The following is a 16,053-nucleotide window of genomic DNA, read 5'->3' on the forward strand; positions in this document are numbered from 1 at the left end:
TTTAGTATAATTGTAATTATCTCAAACCAATAAATAGATAAAATAATACATAAATATGATAAATTTAAGTCTGATGCATTAATTCTCATATTTATAAAAGTATAAAAATCTCAAAATTACAATCTTTATTTGTTTTTGCAACTAGAACACATAAAAAAATGCTAAATATTTGTCAAATCATTATCAAACATTCTTAATCATAATTAAAATTAAAAAATAAACATCTAAATTATAAACCTAATTTTATTATTTTAAAATAAAAAGACATATCTTCAAAATAAAAAAATTAAAAATGAATAGATGCGATTAATTGTGTTTAAAAACACTTAATTAAACATCTTAATTACGCTTAATTCGATTAAATTACCATTTAACCGTTTTTTTCGCTTTTGTCCGAGGCGAGACGTTTTTATTGAAAGCGTGTTTTTTAGAACATCATATATATATATATATATATATATATATTATTTGTTGCCAAAAAAATATAAAATCTTATCTGAGTTTATGTGTGCTTTTCTCGGGACGACAACTGTAGGCCACATCACGTCAATTGATAAAGAAGGTGGCCCTGCCTGCCTTTTATTTTAAATTTTACTCGAAAATAATTTATTTATTTAAATTTTTCGAGAAAAATACTAAAAATTAAACAACTAATCATGTTGTTAAGAGATATCAAATAATTTATTTATTTAAGTTCTTCGATGAACACTTGATAAATTTCTGGGATAATACAGTACTTTGCATTCGATACTAATTAGATAAACCGTACTGAGAAAACCTTGTGTGACATAGTGACAATTTTAATTATTGTTTGGATATAATTTGGCTTGAAATTCTATTGGATACGTTTAAAATTTGTGGATAATGTGTTGATTTTTATGTGAACAATTAGCAGATATATTGTGGGTTAACTTGCTTTGTGAACAAACAGGTACAATTTTAAAATATTAATATGTACATCGACAAATAAGCCAAGTAAAAGACAAATTAACCCTCAATTTTTAAAGTAGAAGATTTAATAGAACTAATAAGTTCACATATGAGTACTATAGTTCATTTGATATTACAATTTCAAATTTGGAATTTTATAATTTATCTGATATCAAAATCTCAAATTCAAAAGGATGTTTCGATTTTAAGATCTAATTGCAACAGACAACCCTTTAAAACATGCTAAACTTTTACCCAATGCCTTTGTTTTTATGAAAATAATAAATATAACAGAATAAATATTTAGGAAACAGGAATACTGTATCAACAAAAAATCCTAACTTTTGATTTTTTTTACGGTAAAACCTTGTAAATTATATAAAAAATAAGTGAGATCGTCTATTACAAGATTAACCAATTAAAACGGAAAGTTCTCTGGCTTCCATACAAAAGGGAGAAGGAAAAAATAACAAAAGATGCAAGCGAGTGAACAACTGCCCCAACGTAGCTTAACTGGTTCAAGGCAAGGAGCATTTGCCGATCTGCTTTCGTCGGTAAGGTGTATGCCTTGGTTGTATCCAATGTAAAGTTTCGAACTTCGGCAATTGCCCCAACGTAGCTAAACTGTTATTAAAAAATTCATAAGCTACAAGTCTCTAATCTCATCTCCCTTCATTGGTCAGAAGCTGGGAAAAAACTCGAGTCGTTGAAATGTCCGAATGACCCTCCCCGCTACCCCCCTGACCAACACCTCCACTGCTCGTGGGATCGACCTGAACGAGCCTAGGAGCCCCTGTATCATCAGATAAAATGTTGTCGGTCGCAGTTTGTAGCTCGTTTGTTTGAAGTTGATATGCGTGTTCCAAGTTCCACAAGACGTCCCCCATTGTCGGCCTGTCGACCCCATATTCAGCCAAACACTTTTCAGCTGTTTCTCCGAACTTTTTCAATGAGCTCGGTTTTATCTGGTCTAGTAAACGGCAATCAACGATTTGTTCAATGAACCCCTTCTTTTGCCACTCCATCGCCCACTCGGCTAGATTCACCTGATCCCGGTTAAGCAATGGATCAACCGCTGGTCTAGCGCATAAAACCTCGAAAAGAACAACCCCAAATGAATACACATCCGATTTATCCGTAAGTTGCTGCCTCCGAAAGTATTCAGGATCTAGATATCCGAAACTACCCTTCACTCCCGTGCTTACGTGAGTTTCATCAAGGCATGGACCAGATCTTGAGAGACCGAAATCCGCCACCTTAGCAACATAGTTTTCATCAAGTAAAATGTTGGTTGATTTGATATCGCGGTGGATGATACCTTGAGCCGAACCAGTGTGGAGATAGTGAAGGCCCCTAGCTGCCCCAATGCATATTTCCAGCCTTTGTTTCCATGATAAATGTGGTAAAGTTGTTCCGTACAAATGATGTCTTAACGGCCCTTTCTCCATATACTCATAAACAAGAATCATTTCAGATTGCTCTTCGCAATATCCCACTAGTGAAACAAGATGGCAGTGGCGAATCTTGGACAGCACGGTAATTTCGGTCTGGAATTCGGGTACTCCTTGCCTGGAACCAGGCATGCCTCGCTTCACAGCAACCTTGATGTTGTCTTTAAGAATCCCTTTATACACGGTGCCAAAACCACCTGAACCAATAACCAGAGTCTTGTCAAAATCATTTGTGGCGGCCTGGATATCCGAAAAGGGAATCCTCAAACCATAATATCCATAAGGGCCAGGAGAGGTAAGTGCGGTTCCTTCAGAAATTGCATACGAGCTACCACGGAGAGAAGTCCAACCTACACTTTCAGAACGTCTTGGTTTTGGTTTTACCCTTCTTTTCTTGCATTTAAAACAAACGAAAAAAATCACCGTAGTAACCAAAATCAGCACAAAAAATCCTCCAGCAATCGAACCAACCAAAATCCCCACATGCTTCTTGTTAGATGTCTTCGGTAAAGCAACAAAATCCACCATTCTCATGATCTCCACTCCATTTAGTATAGCATTTTTCTTCAAAGTATTACTCAAATCAGAAGGACCAACACTAATACGCATGACATTTGACTTTTTAGCGTTTTCAACCGCAAAATCAATATAATAAGGCGTAGCGAGCTCGTGGAAAGCAAGAACAGACAAATCAACATCTTTATACGCAGTAATCCCATTTATATATATGTTAAAGTACAACGAGTTAAGTCCAATACTAACAATGTCACAAAAATGTAACCGGACTAAGAACATATCATCCTCAGATAGAACTGGGAAATCCCATGTGATATTGAACAAAAAATTCAAACTCCCATTAGCTCTGTTCATTTCTTGTGCAGTCATATACACATTATCAGGGGCATTCTCCTGCGTTGCCCCACCGGGTTGATAATTTGGCGGATCATTGGAAGTAACAATTTTTGCAGCAGTTTTCAAGCTAAGATAATCTTCATCTGGGATCCAATATCTCCAAAGGGTATCATTGAACGGTGTTATTTTTGACCCTCCAACATTAATCCTATGAACAGTTTCTAAAACTTGGGATGAGATATTCTGCTTAAATTCTTGAATCCCATTAGAAGTAATCAATGCTAGCCCACCAGCGTCAATAATAAAATCTTTGGGAGCTGAAAAAAACTCAATTGCATTCACAAACGCAAAATCTGAATCACTACTAGGCTTTAACAAAATCTCAAGATTTTCTTTATCCACCACCAAGAAGAACTCTTTAAGAACAGTAATATCAGCACCAAAATTGCTCAAAAGTAAAACCCCGTTTGCCAAAACGCTAAAATTACCATTTTTCAGATCATAATTCTGAGAAATAAACGGAGAGAAATGCATCCGAACTAAATGGATCCCAAGATTCTTGACGTCAAATTCATAGCTTGAAGCAGAAGTGAAAACTCTAGCTGTGCCGTAAAGAATAGAAGACTTGGGAGAAGGGTTTGGATTTTTTAGAGCAATAGATTTACCTCCAGACAAATACATTGAACCATTCTTCGAAGCATCCCCAAGAAAGTGCCTGTTATCAGAAACTACAGCACTTGCGCTTGATCCACAGTTGATAAGGTAATTATCCTGGGGTGTAAAAGCACTCGAGAGAAGAACCAAATTACATAAACTTAAACACAGAAACTGAAGAAATTTCACGTCCATGGAAGAAACTTGTTGGAATCTGAAAAAAAGGATTTTCCAACAAACAAGAATTAATGAATTACAGCTAGGGATTTGAGTGGGTGACTCAGAGAGAAAAAGTGACTGCTTTTATGAACAAGAACCAAAAAAATTATTAGAAAGTGACACAAGATTCGAGTGGATTTGAACTTTCAACCAAAAGGGTGCTGATAACTTGAGGAATAACTGGTAGTTTAGCACAAAGAACTGATTTTTTGCACTACAAAATCTTGGGATTTCTCGCGACAGGATAAAGTCCGGTAATTACACTGTGCGAAGTGGGTTACAGAAAATTCTTGAAAAAATCTGAGGATCTGTAGAAACAAAATGTCAAGGAGTTGTTTTCACTTGCAAGAAATTTAGTGGGATCTTTACAAGATTAGATTTTAATTGGTGGGGTCATTAACACCATATTATGGACCATCGTTTCTGCACAAACACCAAAATTTACTGTTTAAGTGAGAAAAAGCCTAAGCAAAAACAGTACCCAAGTTTGACTTGTAACCTTATCATCGTCGTCGCATCTACATTGGTGTTAAAGCACTGACTGAATTTTTTAATATTGTTTTAAATTTTCTTTGTGGCACTTGCCAGACACCAAGCACGCGCCAGCAAAAAGCGTGAGGAATGGGCAAGTCTTGGCCCACCCCCCACATGCCCACTTTCCTTTTTTTTTTAAAAAAAAAATTATTTTATTTTTAAAATTTTGTTTTAATTAAAAAAAAATTATTTTATTTTTAAAATTTTGTTTTAATTAATTCATATGATTTAATTTTTTTTAAAAAAATCACATTTTATTGTAATATTTTTGTAAATATTTAATTTTTTTTAAAAGTAAAAATCTTTAACAGCTAATTGGACGTGGGTGCGGCTTGGGAAGCTGCAAACAAGAAAACAAGTAGGTGAAGTATCAGATCTAAAGGCAGAATTTGTAAAGCTTAAGATTGAGAATGAACAAGTACATTCTTCATGAACAAGTCTTCTGCCATTCTTGAGAAAATGTAGGAATTACAAAATCCATTGGGAGAGAGGACAAGTCTCGCCTTTGGTATAATATATACACAAGAGAGTACCTATGTTAAGCTCAACTAGTTTGATCACATATCCAGTTCAGTATGACATAACTCTATGTAGTGTAAGACCTATTGATACCATACCAACAAACATGTTCAAAAGAGATACATACTGACCAATGAAGTAAGTAAAGTGGTGCAACATTTTGTTTCCACCACACACAAAGCAACACACAAGCATATTTTTGCACAATCCTTTATGAACAAACCAAGTGCTCAGTGATTAAGGATGGTCCAAGTGTGGGTTAAAAAAAGACTAATCATGTTTGGATTCAAATAAGATTGGGTACCAATTAATCTTATTTGTGCTTGTAGATCAAGAAGGAAGATCCGAAGAATTCAGTACGGTACTTGGACTATGGATGTTCAAATCATATGATTGGTAAAGCCCAACTATTTACATATTTAATCAAATGTGAGGGACCGAAAAATTATTTTGGTGATAATGTGAAATGTAAGACCATGGGTAAGGGTAAGATTATTCATTAAAATGTGAATATTAATGATATTTTGTTCGTTGGAAATTTATATTATAACTTGATTAGTATCAATTAGTTACATGATAATGGTTACTTAGTTGAATTCCATAAGAATAACTACTTAATTAAAGATGCTGATAATCAAACCTTACTGAATGAAATCAGAAATAGTAATAGCTATAAATTGATTTGAATAGCGATTATCTAGACTCGCCGACTTGTTTTATACATGTTAATAATGATAAATCATGCTATGACATAAAAGACTTAATCACTTGAACTTTAAATCAATTAATACTTTGTGTAAGCAATATTTGATTATTGGTCTACCAAAAATCAAGTTTATGAAAAATAAGGTCTATTAAGCTTGTTAGTTTGGCAAGCAAGTCAGATCTAATTTTAAAAACAAAATAAGTAAATTGACCTCTTGATGCTTTGAACTATTGAACATGGATCTTCGTAGACTCATATCAGTACTAAGTTTGGGGGAATGAAATGGATAATGCTAAAGGTATATCCAATATATTATACATCGATATTTACATCAATTATATCGTAATAATTTTTATTCATCATGAGATTTTGACAAATTGAAATTTCGTATTGATTTTTTTGTGATGTAAAATTTGATGTATAAATATTGATGTTTATGTAGCATAACAAGAATGAAACAAACTTTGTTATTATTAATGATTTTTCAAAATTCACTTGGGTAATCTTCCTAAGTGATAAGTAGTGCCCAGATGATCAGATTTCTAAAACATATTCAAAATGAGAAATCTTGTGGGATAGATCATTTTCAAAGTGACAGCGATACTGAATTCACAAACAAAATTCTTGAATCTTATCTAGATGATCAAGGATTCCAACATAATTTTTCAACAGCTATAACCGCTCAGCAAAATGGTGTTGCTGAGAGAATGAATAGAACTTTGAAAGAAGCTACTAGAACAATGCTTTCTGATTCCAGGATTTTTCAATGATTTTTTGTAAAGAAATAATCACTGGATGCTGCACACATAATTGAACAATGATTAATAAAAAATCTGGTAAAACTCCTTATGAGATATGGAATAATCGGAAACCTAATGTTTCTTAATTCATGTGTTTGGTTGTAAGTGTTATATTTATAATAATGACAATAATCATTTATTTTTTTTCAATGTTAAACCATATGTTGGTATACTTTTTGGTTATTTTGCAGTCAATAAGGATTTTCGTGTGTTTAATAAAAAGACATTGAGTGTTGAAGAAACCATTCATGTTGTGTTTGATGAAACCGAACTGACTAATAACCAAACTAAACTTGTTGATCTAGAGAAGAGCATCAAAGAGGCGTATATGGAACATGAAAGTGAAGATGAGGACGTTGCGAACAAGAGAATTCATCAATCACCTAACCTGAGATTCTAGATCGGTCGACTAGACATGCTATTGAGGAACAAGAAGATGATGTTGATAACCAAGCTGATATGAACCAAACTGAAGTAAACTAGACTGATGACAATCTAGCTGATGGTAACGCAACTGAAGAGAACCAAACGGACCATGTTACAAATGGAGTAAGACTCACCCACCATCTCTGGTGATCGGTAACCCATCATCATCCCTAATAACTATAAAATATATGCTAAATGAATTTTCACATTTGGCTTTTATTTAACAATTAGAACCTAATAAGATAGACGAAGCTTTAAGGATAACAATTTGATTGAAGAAAATGCAGGATGAACTAAACAAATTTGAGATAAATAAATTTTGGTGCTTAGTTCCTAGGTCCGCCCACCATCAGTCATAGGAACTCAGTGGGTCTATAAAAACAAGCTGAATCAAGAAGGATTTGTAATTAGAAATAAAACATGATTAGTCACACAAGACTTTAGGCAAGAAGAAAACATAGATTTTGATGAAACATTTACATCAATAGATAGATTAGAGGCAATCAAAATATTTTTGGTTATGCTACTTATAATAATTTCAAAGTGCTTTCGATGGATGTAAAGAGTGTTTGTGTCAATGGCCAACCACAAGAAGAAATATATGTAAAACAGCCTCCAGGTTTTGTTAAACATACCTTATCGAATAATGTGATTATATTAAATAAAGCCTTGTATGGATTAATACAAGCACCACGAGCCTGTCATCATGATTTTAAAATTGGTTCTATTGATAAAACATTGTTTACGTTTGTTGAAAATGATCTTACTCTGCTAGTTGAAATATATGTTATTGGTATAATTTTTAGTTCAACAAACTCAAAATTGTGTGAGAAATTTGCAAAGTCGATGTACGAAAAGTTTTAGATGAGCATGATAGGTGAACCTGTAACGTCCGAAAATCAGTCCACGTAGACCGCATGCATGAAAATTATTAAATTGTTAAAATATTTTAATTAAATGATTTTGGATGCATGAATGATATATTTTGAGTGACTAAATGATTAATTGTGTAATTTTTCTTGATTTCATAATTTAAATATTTCAAACGAATATCGGTGGTTGGCCGGGACGGAGGGCCGGAGACGATTAAGTTGCTCCATATTTAAAAGCTAAAATTTTATTTTTAGTTAAGAAAATATTTATTTTAAATAATTTAAGAATTATTACATTTTTAAGGTCAAGTTTAAATTAATTAGTGGGAGCAATGAATTTTATGTAATTTTTAAGGGATTTTTAGAAATATGTATTTTTTAAATCTTTAAATTTGAGGCCTAATTATTTTATAAATCTCAACGGGCCTAAATTATTATTTAAAAATCTAGGGTTAATTAAGCCCATTAATTAAGTGTTTTGGAAACTTTTTTAAATTCTTTTTAAAAGAGTTCTACGTACACACACACCCCTAAACCCTAGACACACACACACAACCACACACACCGAAACACACACACACACAAAATTTACATGAAATTGAAAGTGAAGGTAGAACATCGGCCGAAACTTGGAGCTCTTGGGCAAGTGAAGTTTCAAATTTTTTTCTCCTTCGTTCTTCGATTTTCTTCATCGTTCTTCTTTCCAACAACGATCAGCTGATTAATTGTATCCCAAGGTAGGTTTTTGGTGGGGTTTCAACGAAAAAAAAATAGAAATCGTCATCCGTTCGTCACCGACGTTCCACCGCTTCGATATTCATATTTCGAGTGTTTTAAATACAAAAGCATGTTTCTAAACTTTCTTTTTGCACCATTCAAATCATAATATATATATTTTATGTTTTAAAGCATGAAAATTATATTGATCAAATTATTTGAAGGTTGGATAAATATTTTCAAAGTTTTGATGTTTTTGGCTCATTTGAGACGTGTTATGACTTCTAAAAGACATGCTGCCGTTAGGGGACATTAGGGTTTTCTTACATGTTTTGGGATGTTTCCATCGGCTAGGTTGTAGGGTGCGAATGGGCTCGTGCAGCTAGTCAGGGGCTGTTCCAGTAGGGTCCAGGAGGGTGGCTGGTGGTCTAGTCAAAGGTGGCTCGAGAGTTTTAGGCGTGCGGCTTGGTTTGGGATAAATAGGTTTGAAAATGGCTAGGGAAAGAGATGGGTCTCGAACCATGGTTCACGGGAGATGGTTCATGACTCACGGGGGTAGTTTAGGGATGAAAAGTGTAAGTTTAAAATTTGGGAAGAAAATATCAAGTTTTGAATTAATTCGGGTTCGGAATGCTTCACGGTTTAGTTATTAAGTCATTAAATCGAAAGGCTTAGATTTACGTTTAAGAAAAATATTAGAAGTCAAATTTAAGATTATATGATGAATTGGGATATGCTCGAGTCAATAAAAATAAGAAAAAGTAAAAATTGGGAAGTTCGAGGTCCAGGGGTAAAATGGTCATTTTACGTCCCGGGTAGCTCGAAAGGTCTGGCAGTGTCCCGAAAAATCATAATACATTTTAAATGATATTTTAAAATATTTTTGATGAAAATATGATATTTTTATGATATATGCAAATGTTGTATGGTTTTTCTCGAAAAATGATATTTTACGATTTTTGAAGGATACGATATTTTATAAATAAAAAGAAAGGAAAATATTTTGAAGGATATGAATTGACTATGAAAAAAAAGATATGATTGGGGATATCGTGAGATAAAAGGCCCCAGAGGGAGCCCGTTTATGGGAGAAGGCTCCAGATGGAGCCCGACGATCGTATCCATATTGGCCACGACTCGATGACGAGAGTTGCTGACGCCCCACCCCCAGGTACTTGGTATAGCTAGACTGATCAGTCGACCATGATGGTATGACAGTCACTTTCAAGGATCAAACTTCACCCAAAATAATATACGATAATAAAAAGCTTTATGATTTAATGATTTATATATGATTACAAGTTTTACACCAGCTTATTTTAAATAAAAGTATTTTTTTAAATGCACGTGCATGTATACATATTATTTGATATTTATGGTTAGAACGTGTTGAGTCATTAGACTCACTAGATTTGGATGGTCGCAGGTGAGGATAATTTTGAGGGAGGCGCCGACGCTTAATTGGATCGGGTCCGGCAGTACACTCCCGAGGGACTTTTATTTTCAGCATTAGATTAAGATTTAAAATTTTAAAGTAAAATTTTTGAGGATTATTTTATTAAAAATTTTATGTTTTATTTTGAAGTTCAGTCGTTGGATTATTTTAAAATGGACGTACGATTTTGTGGGTGACGATTTATGGATTTTATGCATTTAAGATTTTTAAATATTAGTTTTATGTTGGATGATTTTGAAGTTAGAAGAAAATGTTTCATTTAAAAAAAATTCTCTAGTATTTATTTAAATTTTAAAGTTAAAAGTAAGGGACGTTTCGGAACTGACTTTTTCCTAGGTTGCAAATAAAGCAGTTAGACTCTGGGATTTTCATAAATCAAGCCAGATATATGAAAGAGCTGCTATAAAGATTTGGAATGGAAACTTGCTATGCTACAGCTACCTCCACGAGCTCATTAATTAAGTTAGATAAAGACAAAGTGATAACCTCAGTCGAGATAACAATGTATCGATGTCTTATAGGTTTTTTGTTATAACTAACTGCAAGTCGACCTGATATCAGTTTGCGATATATATTTGTGTTTGTTTCAAATATGATCATAAGAAAAAACATTACTTAGATGCTAAAAGAATACTCAAAACTTGAAATGAACTAAAAAATGTAGGCCCCTGGTATCCCAAAGATTCATATTTCAATTTAGTTGGATACTCAGATGCAAATTATGCATGATGTAATCTTGACAGAAAAAGTACGAGTGGAACTTGTAAATTTCTCGGAGATCATTTAATTTCACGGTTTACCAAGAAACATACGCCTATTGCAACCTCTACTGCTGAAGTTTATTACCCAGCTGTAGGGAGTTGCTGTGCTTATCTATTATGGATTCAACAACAATTATGGACTATGTATTTGATAAAAAGAGAAAAAAATTATGCGATAATAAAAGTTCAATCGCAATCACATGTATTACGGTTTTGCACTCTCGGACAAAATAAATAGATACCAGAAATCATTTCGTTCGTGATCATGTTTCGAAGAAGCATATCAGATTGAAATATGTTTAAACAGAGCAACATACAACTGATATATTCACAAAACTACTTGCTAAGCCTAAATTTTCTTACTCTAAAAATATTCTAGGACATGTTGATTTGTCTCAGTGATGTATATGTTTGGGATAATACTGATTCAGGAAGTCATACTGATAAGACAACTGTAAACATTTTCCCAAGCATGGCTGAACCTTAAGGAAACCGAACTCAAGCGTAACTGATTACTTGAACTCAATCGAATATCAAAGGTTAATGGTTCACAAGTCTACTAATTGCTCTATTAGGCTGAATCAATCAGGCATTTCGAAGAACATTCTCTGAAGATTTTCCAAAACTTTTGTTTTGAGAATAAGAGCCTAGCTGAAAGCATAAGATGATATCCTCCATGCCATAACATTTTTTAATCCGTTAAAGTGTGAGATTTCATGCGCACTACAAGAGTGAACCCTGTCCAAAAGGACGATGTGGCACAATTATTATTACATCTGAAAGGGGTATTCGATTAAAAAATTCTACTGTTACATCTTTGTCTATAAATAGATCAGTTGCATGGAGTTTCAGACTCTACATTCTTTACACGAGCCTTGTACATCTTGTATATTATGTTTTCAGAGCATAAATGATTAAGCATACTTTGAAGCACACACTAAGTGTTTATATCAGATCATTAAGGATCAATTGTGCTAAGTTTATTTTGTTAAAAAAATACATATAACTGACAGTACGTAAGAGTCTTACTGATCAAATTATTTAGGCCTTGAGTTAGCTAGGAGTTTTTGTGGCCAGATATTAGTCATGATGAAGTAGGTTATTGCAAAGTATTTGTAATCAACAAAAGTTTTCTAGTGATATCCTTTTGGAAAAGAAAGAAAGAATGACGTAAGAGTTATTCAATTTCCTAGCATCCATAAAAAAAAATTATGTTGTACATTTTATTTCAGTTTAGCTAGACTAACTATTTTCGAGCCAGATCGTTTATATTGTTCAAACCAATTCAGTGAGCCTATTTTCGCTCAATTATATTACCGCCGGTTCACTGAAACCCAACTAAAAGTAATTAAAATTCAAGTGTTGCAAATCCAACCGAACTATTTAAAGATTTCATTGAGATTATTTATTCACTTCCCTCTAATCAATCTTCCGATCATAACAAACTTAAATCTATTATCGACCATCTAAACTTAGAATAAAAAATAGTATTATGAAACTAATTATAACATAAATAATTAATTTTTAGCCAATGGGCATGCACAAATGTGGGAATGAACTAAAACACTCTTGAATTAACCTGGGAAATAAATAGAAATACTCCTGAATATGATTTTCTATAATGTCCATGTGAGACCATTCCTATTGAAGTTCTGAAGTTCTACAGATGCAAAACCATTATCTTTTTCCTTGATACATATCTTGGGACATGGATCAAAGAAACATGTAAACCATTGATTTAAATTTAATGGATTAATATCCATTTTCTTGATTTATAATTCGTACAAAAAATTTAGGAAAATAATTTTTGTTAGGATCAAAAATGATTTTAGAAAAGAGTGAATAAACTCCTTAAAATAAACAAATAGATTTTGCAAACTTAAGCTATGTAAGCATCTCAAGTGCATTTTCTAATCAAATTAAGTATGTAGAGAAACTAACAGATAAGTGCGGAAACAACTCTATATATAAAGTGTAAAAGATACGCAAGTATGATCACACCAAGTAAGTAAATGACTAAAAGTAAAAATAAACGAAAGTTTATTTATGGAAGTTCGAAGGCAAATTTTCTACGTCTTTTTTTCTTCTGTTTCCATAAGGATTCTACTAGAAGATTTGATCGTTACAACTTTTTGTATAAATCCACTTCTTCTCAGTTCACCAATCCTATTGAGCTGAAAGTCCTGGAATTTATTCAAACAACTCAATCTATTCATAAACATTTTTCCGATAGTTATGATAATTATCACAGTAAACCATTGTAAGGCCCGAGATTTTATCATTTTAACCCGAGATTATTTAATTTATGAATTTTTGGGATGTTGAGTCATATTCCATGGTTTTACAATTCCATAGGATTGAAATTGAATTAAAAAGAGTTATGGGGACCAAATTGCAAATAGTGAAGAATTCAGGGGCTAAAGTGCGATATTGGATTTGAGTGGACACTTGTCCTTGCCATGTGTTTTGGATATATAAAATTGCTTCATTTCCCTTCATTCTCCAGCAAAAGAATCAAGAAAAGCTACGGGAATTCTCAAAGTCCTTCGTACAATAGAATTGTGATTTTGGTTGATCCGTTTATCCGATTTTCGATCCGGACACAGTACCGTACTCCTCTCGACACGAGCTACAACTGGACGTAAGTTTTATTGAGTTCTGTTATCATTTGAAATTATGATATTGGAGGAATTATTATTTGATCAGTATTATGTGTTCTGGGAATACTAGACATCGTAGAATCGAAGTCAGATCGAAAAACAAGTTGATTTTGGAATTTTTATGATTTTCTAATTTTATCGATTGAAATTGAACAGATTCGGATTATGGATTGATTACAGATTGTAACGGATATGGGTTATGGTTTGTAATTGATATATGTTGCTATTGTATTGACGGAGATATCGAGATTGTGCCGTTATGCCGTTGATTTGCATTAAATTCAGAGTAATCAGATTCAATATTGAATTGAAAATGGAATGGTGATATTATTATTCTCGATATGTCATTTCAGATTTACAGAGACAGTCTTGAGCTCAGCACTTATATTGCTTCAGACCGAGACTACGAAAGAAAGGTATAAGTCAATGTGGTATTGGGAGATCGACTTGAGTAGGACATACTTGAGTTTCCCTAAATCACATACTTATTCCGATGTTTTATTATTGTGTTTATTGATTTGATTAAAATGCCTGTTCTATGGATTTATAGGAGCATGCATTAGATGAGTAATCTTGTGACAGAAGTACCTGATAGTGGCGGGATCGCCACGGGCACATTGCACGATGTCACAAGATAGTGTATTGGCGATAGGGCCACAGTCTGTGACGGATAGGTCAGGACACTGGATGTATGGTTATATCGACGTGGATAGAATTGGGAGTTTCTTCTATTACTGTTGGTCGATATAGGAATACCAACATCTGGAAACCGGGATCCCTAGACTAGGATTGAGTCTAGTCTGAGACGTGGAGTCACGAGTTTATTTACAGTTTTATATTGATTCATGTTTTCAGATTTGATACATGTTCTTGATATCTATTTCATGCATTTCTATCGATTATATGCTTGCATGTTTCTTTGATTTATACTGGGAATTATATTCTCACCGGAGTTATCCGGCTGTTGTCTTGTTTGTATGTGTACATGACAACAGGTGGGACAGGATCAGGGTNAAAATGTAAACCCAGATTAATTACATTGATCCAATTATCCCAATGACGATTAAGAAGATGATTAGCGTCCGGGTCCCCACAACCATTGCTCATGTAAGTAAATGATAAGTGAGAAAAAAAGGTGCACTTAATGATCCTTAAACAATCTGATACAATTTTTTAGCTTGTGTAAATCATCTTGAAATAAGTTTTTAAGAGACGCTGATGTGAGAACCGGAATTTCCTGCATTTCAGCAGCAATACAAAATTTCCAGCAGAAGCTAATATTTCAGAAGCTGGTATTTTTCCAGCAGATTAGAATCCAGCAGCAGAAAACAGATAAAATCCAGCAGCAGAAGAACAGGATTCCAGCAGACAGTTACTGATCCAGCTTATGACTTGTAACTGAAGCATTTAACATGAAATAAAGACGGTTAATGGCAGATTATGGTCATTAATTGGGAGGCTAAAAGTCAGAATTTTGCTTATAAATATCACCCTCAAACCTCTGAATTGGGTTACACAAATCTTGAGATATCACTTGAAAATTCGAGCTATAGAGTACATTTTCGAGCAGAGGAAGATTCGGTAGTGAGAACAACATATTTCAGACTTCAACCGAAACTCTAGCAAATTACAGTAAGTGAACTTATGTATAAATATCTTGAAACCAGTTTGATGATTTCTGTTTTANGGGACCAAATTGCAAATAGTGAAGAATTCAGGGGCTAAAGTGCGATATTGGATTTGAGTGGACACTTGTCCTTGCCATGTGTTTTGGATATATAAAATTGCTTCATTTCCCTTCATTCTCCAGCAAAAGAATCAAGAAAAGCTACGGGAATTCTCAAAGTCCTTCGTACAATAGAATTGTGATTTTGGTTGATCCGTTTATCCGATTTTCGATCCGGACACAGTACCGTACTCCTCTCGACACGAGCTACAACTGGACGTAAGTTTTATTGAGTTCTGTTATCATTTGANATATAAGTATTCTTGGTTCCTGATATCTGATTTTGAAGCACTGAAACCTAGTGAACTAATGGTAGGAATATATATTCTGAACATTACTGATTACTGGCCTCACCCCTTAGAGGAGAGAACATATATGGGACTGATATCAGTTTAGCCATGAAATTCACGAACGTGCTCAGTGCTTACTTTTTAAATTTCTGATTACTGATTATTGAATACTGATTATTGATTACTGAATACTGATTTCTGTTCTGAAAATAAGAATTCTTGTATATTATTTGTATTACTGTCTCTGTTAAAAAAATGGTTTTGAAAACTGAGAGTTATTCTCGTCCCCGCTTACTGAGTGACAACCATATCACTCACCCACCAAACCATCCCAGATAAGAACGATGAAGAAAGGCTAGAAGAAGAGGAGCAGATCCAGTTTTGGGGCTGGTGAAGAAGATTGTTAATTCTCAGTTTTATTTATGTTGTTTTCCGTTGTATTTGTAAGACATTGTTATGTCTGGTTTGTTTTACATTTCC

At 33.6% G+C, this 16,053-nt stretch overlaps 1 protein-coding gene across 1 annotated transcript; it reads right to left on the reverse strand.

The window, feature by feature from the left end:
- Positions 1-1,285: 1,285 nt before the first annotated feature.
- On the reverse strand, positions 1,286-4,486 carry LOC140986266 (probable receptor-like protein kinase At5g24010). The gene has a single exon (XM_073454393.1). The coding sequence runs from the start codon at positions 4,080-4,082 to the stop codon at positions 1,593-1,595; it is 2,490 nt and encodes an 829-aa protein (XP_073310494.1). The 5' UTR covers positions 4,083-4,486; the 3' UTR covers positions 1,286-1,592.
- Between the last annotated feature and the right edge of the window lie 11,567 nt (positions 4,487-16,053).

This window comes from Primulina huaijiensis, chromosome 10 (genome assembly GCF_012295235.1).
Source record: "Primulina huaijiensis isolate GDHJ02 chromosome 10, ASM1229523v2, whole genome shotgun sequence".
Classification (NCBI taxonomy): domain Eukaryota; kingdom Viridiplantae; phylum Streptophyta; class Magnoliopsida; order Lamiales; family Gesneriaceae; genus Primulina; species Primulina huaijiensis.

What these genes read in the sequence shown, in the direction of transcription:
- LOC140986266 (XM_073454393.1), bottom strand. Translation starts at nt 4,082, where the DNA reads ATGGACGTGAAATTTCTTCAGTTTCTGTGTTTAAGTTTATGTAATTTG.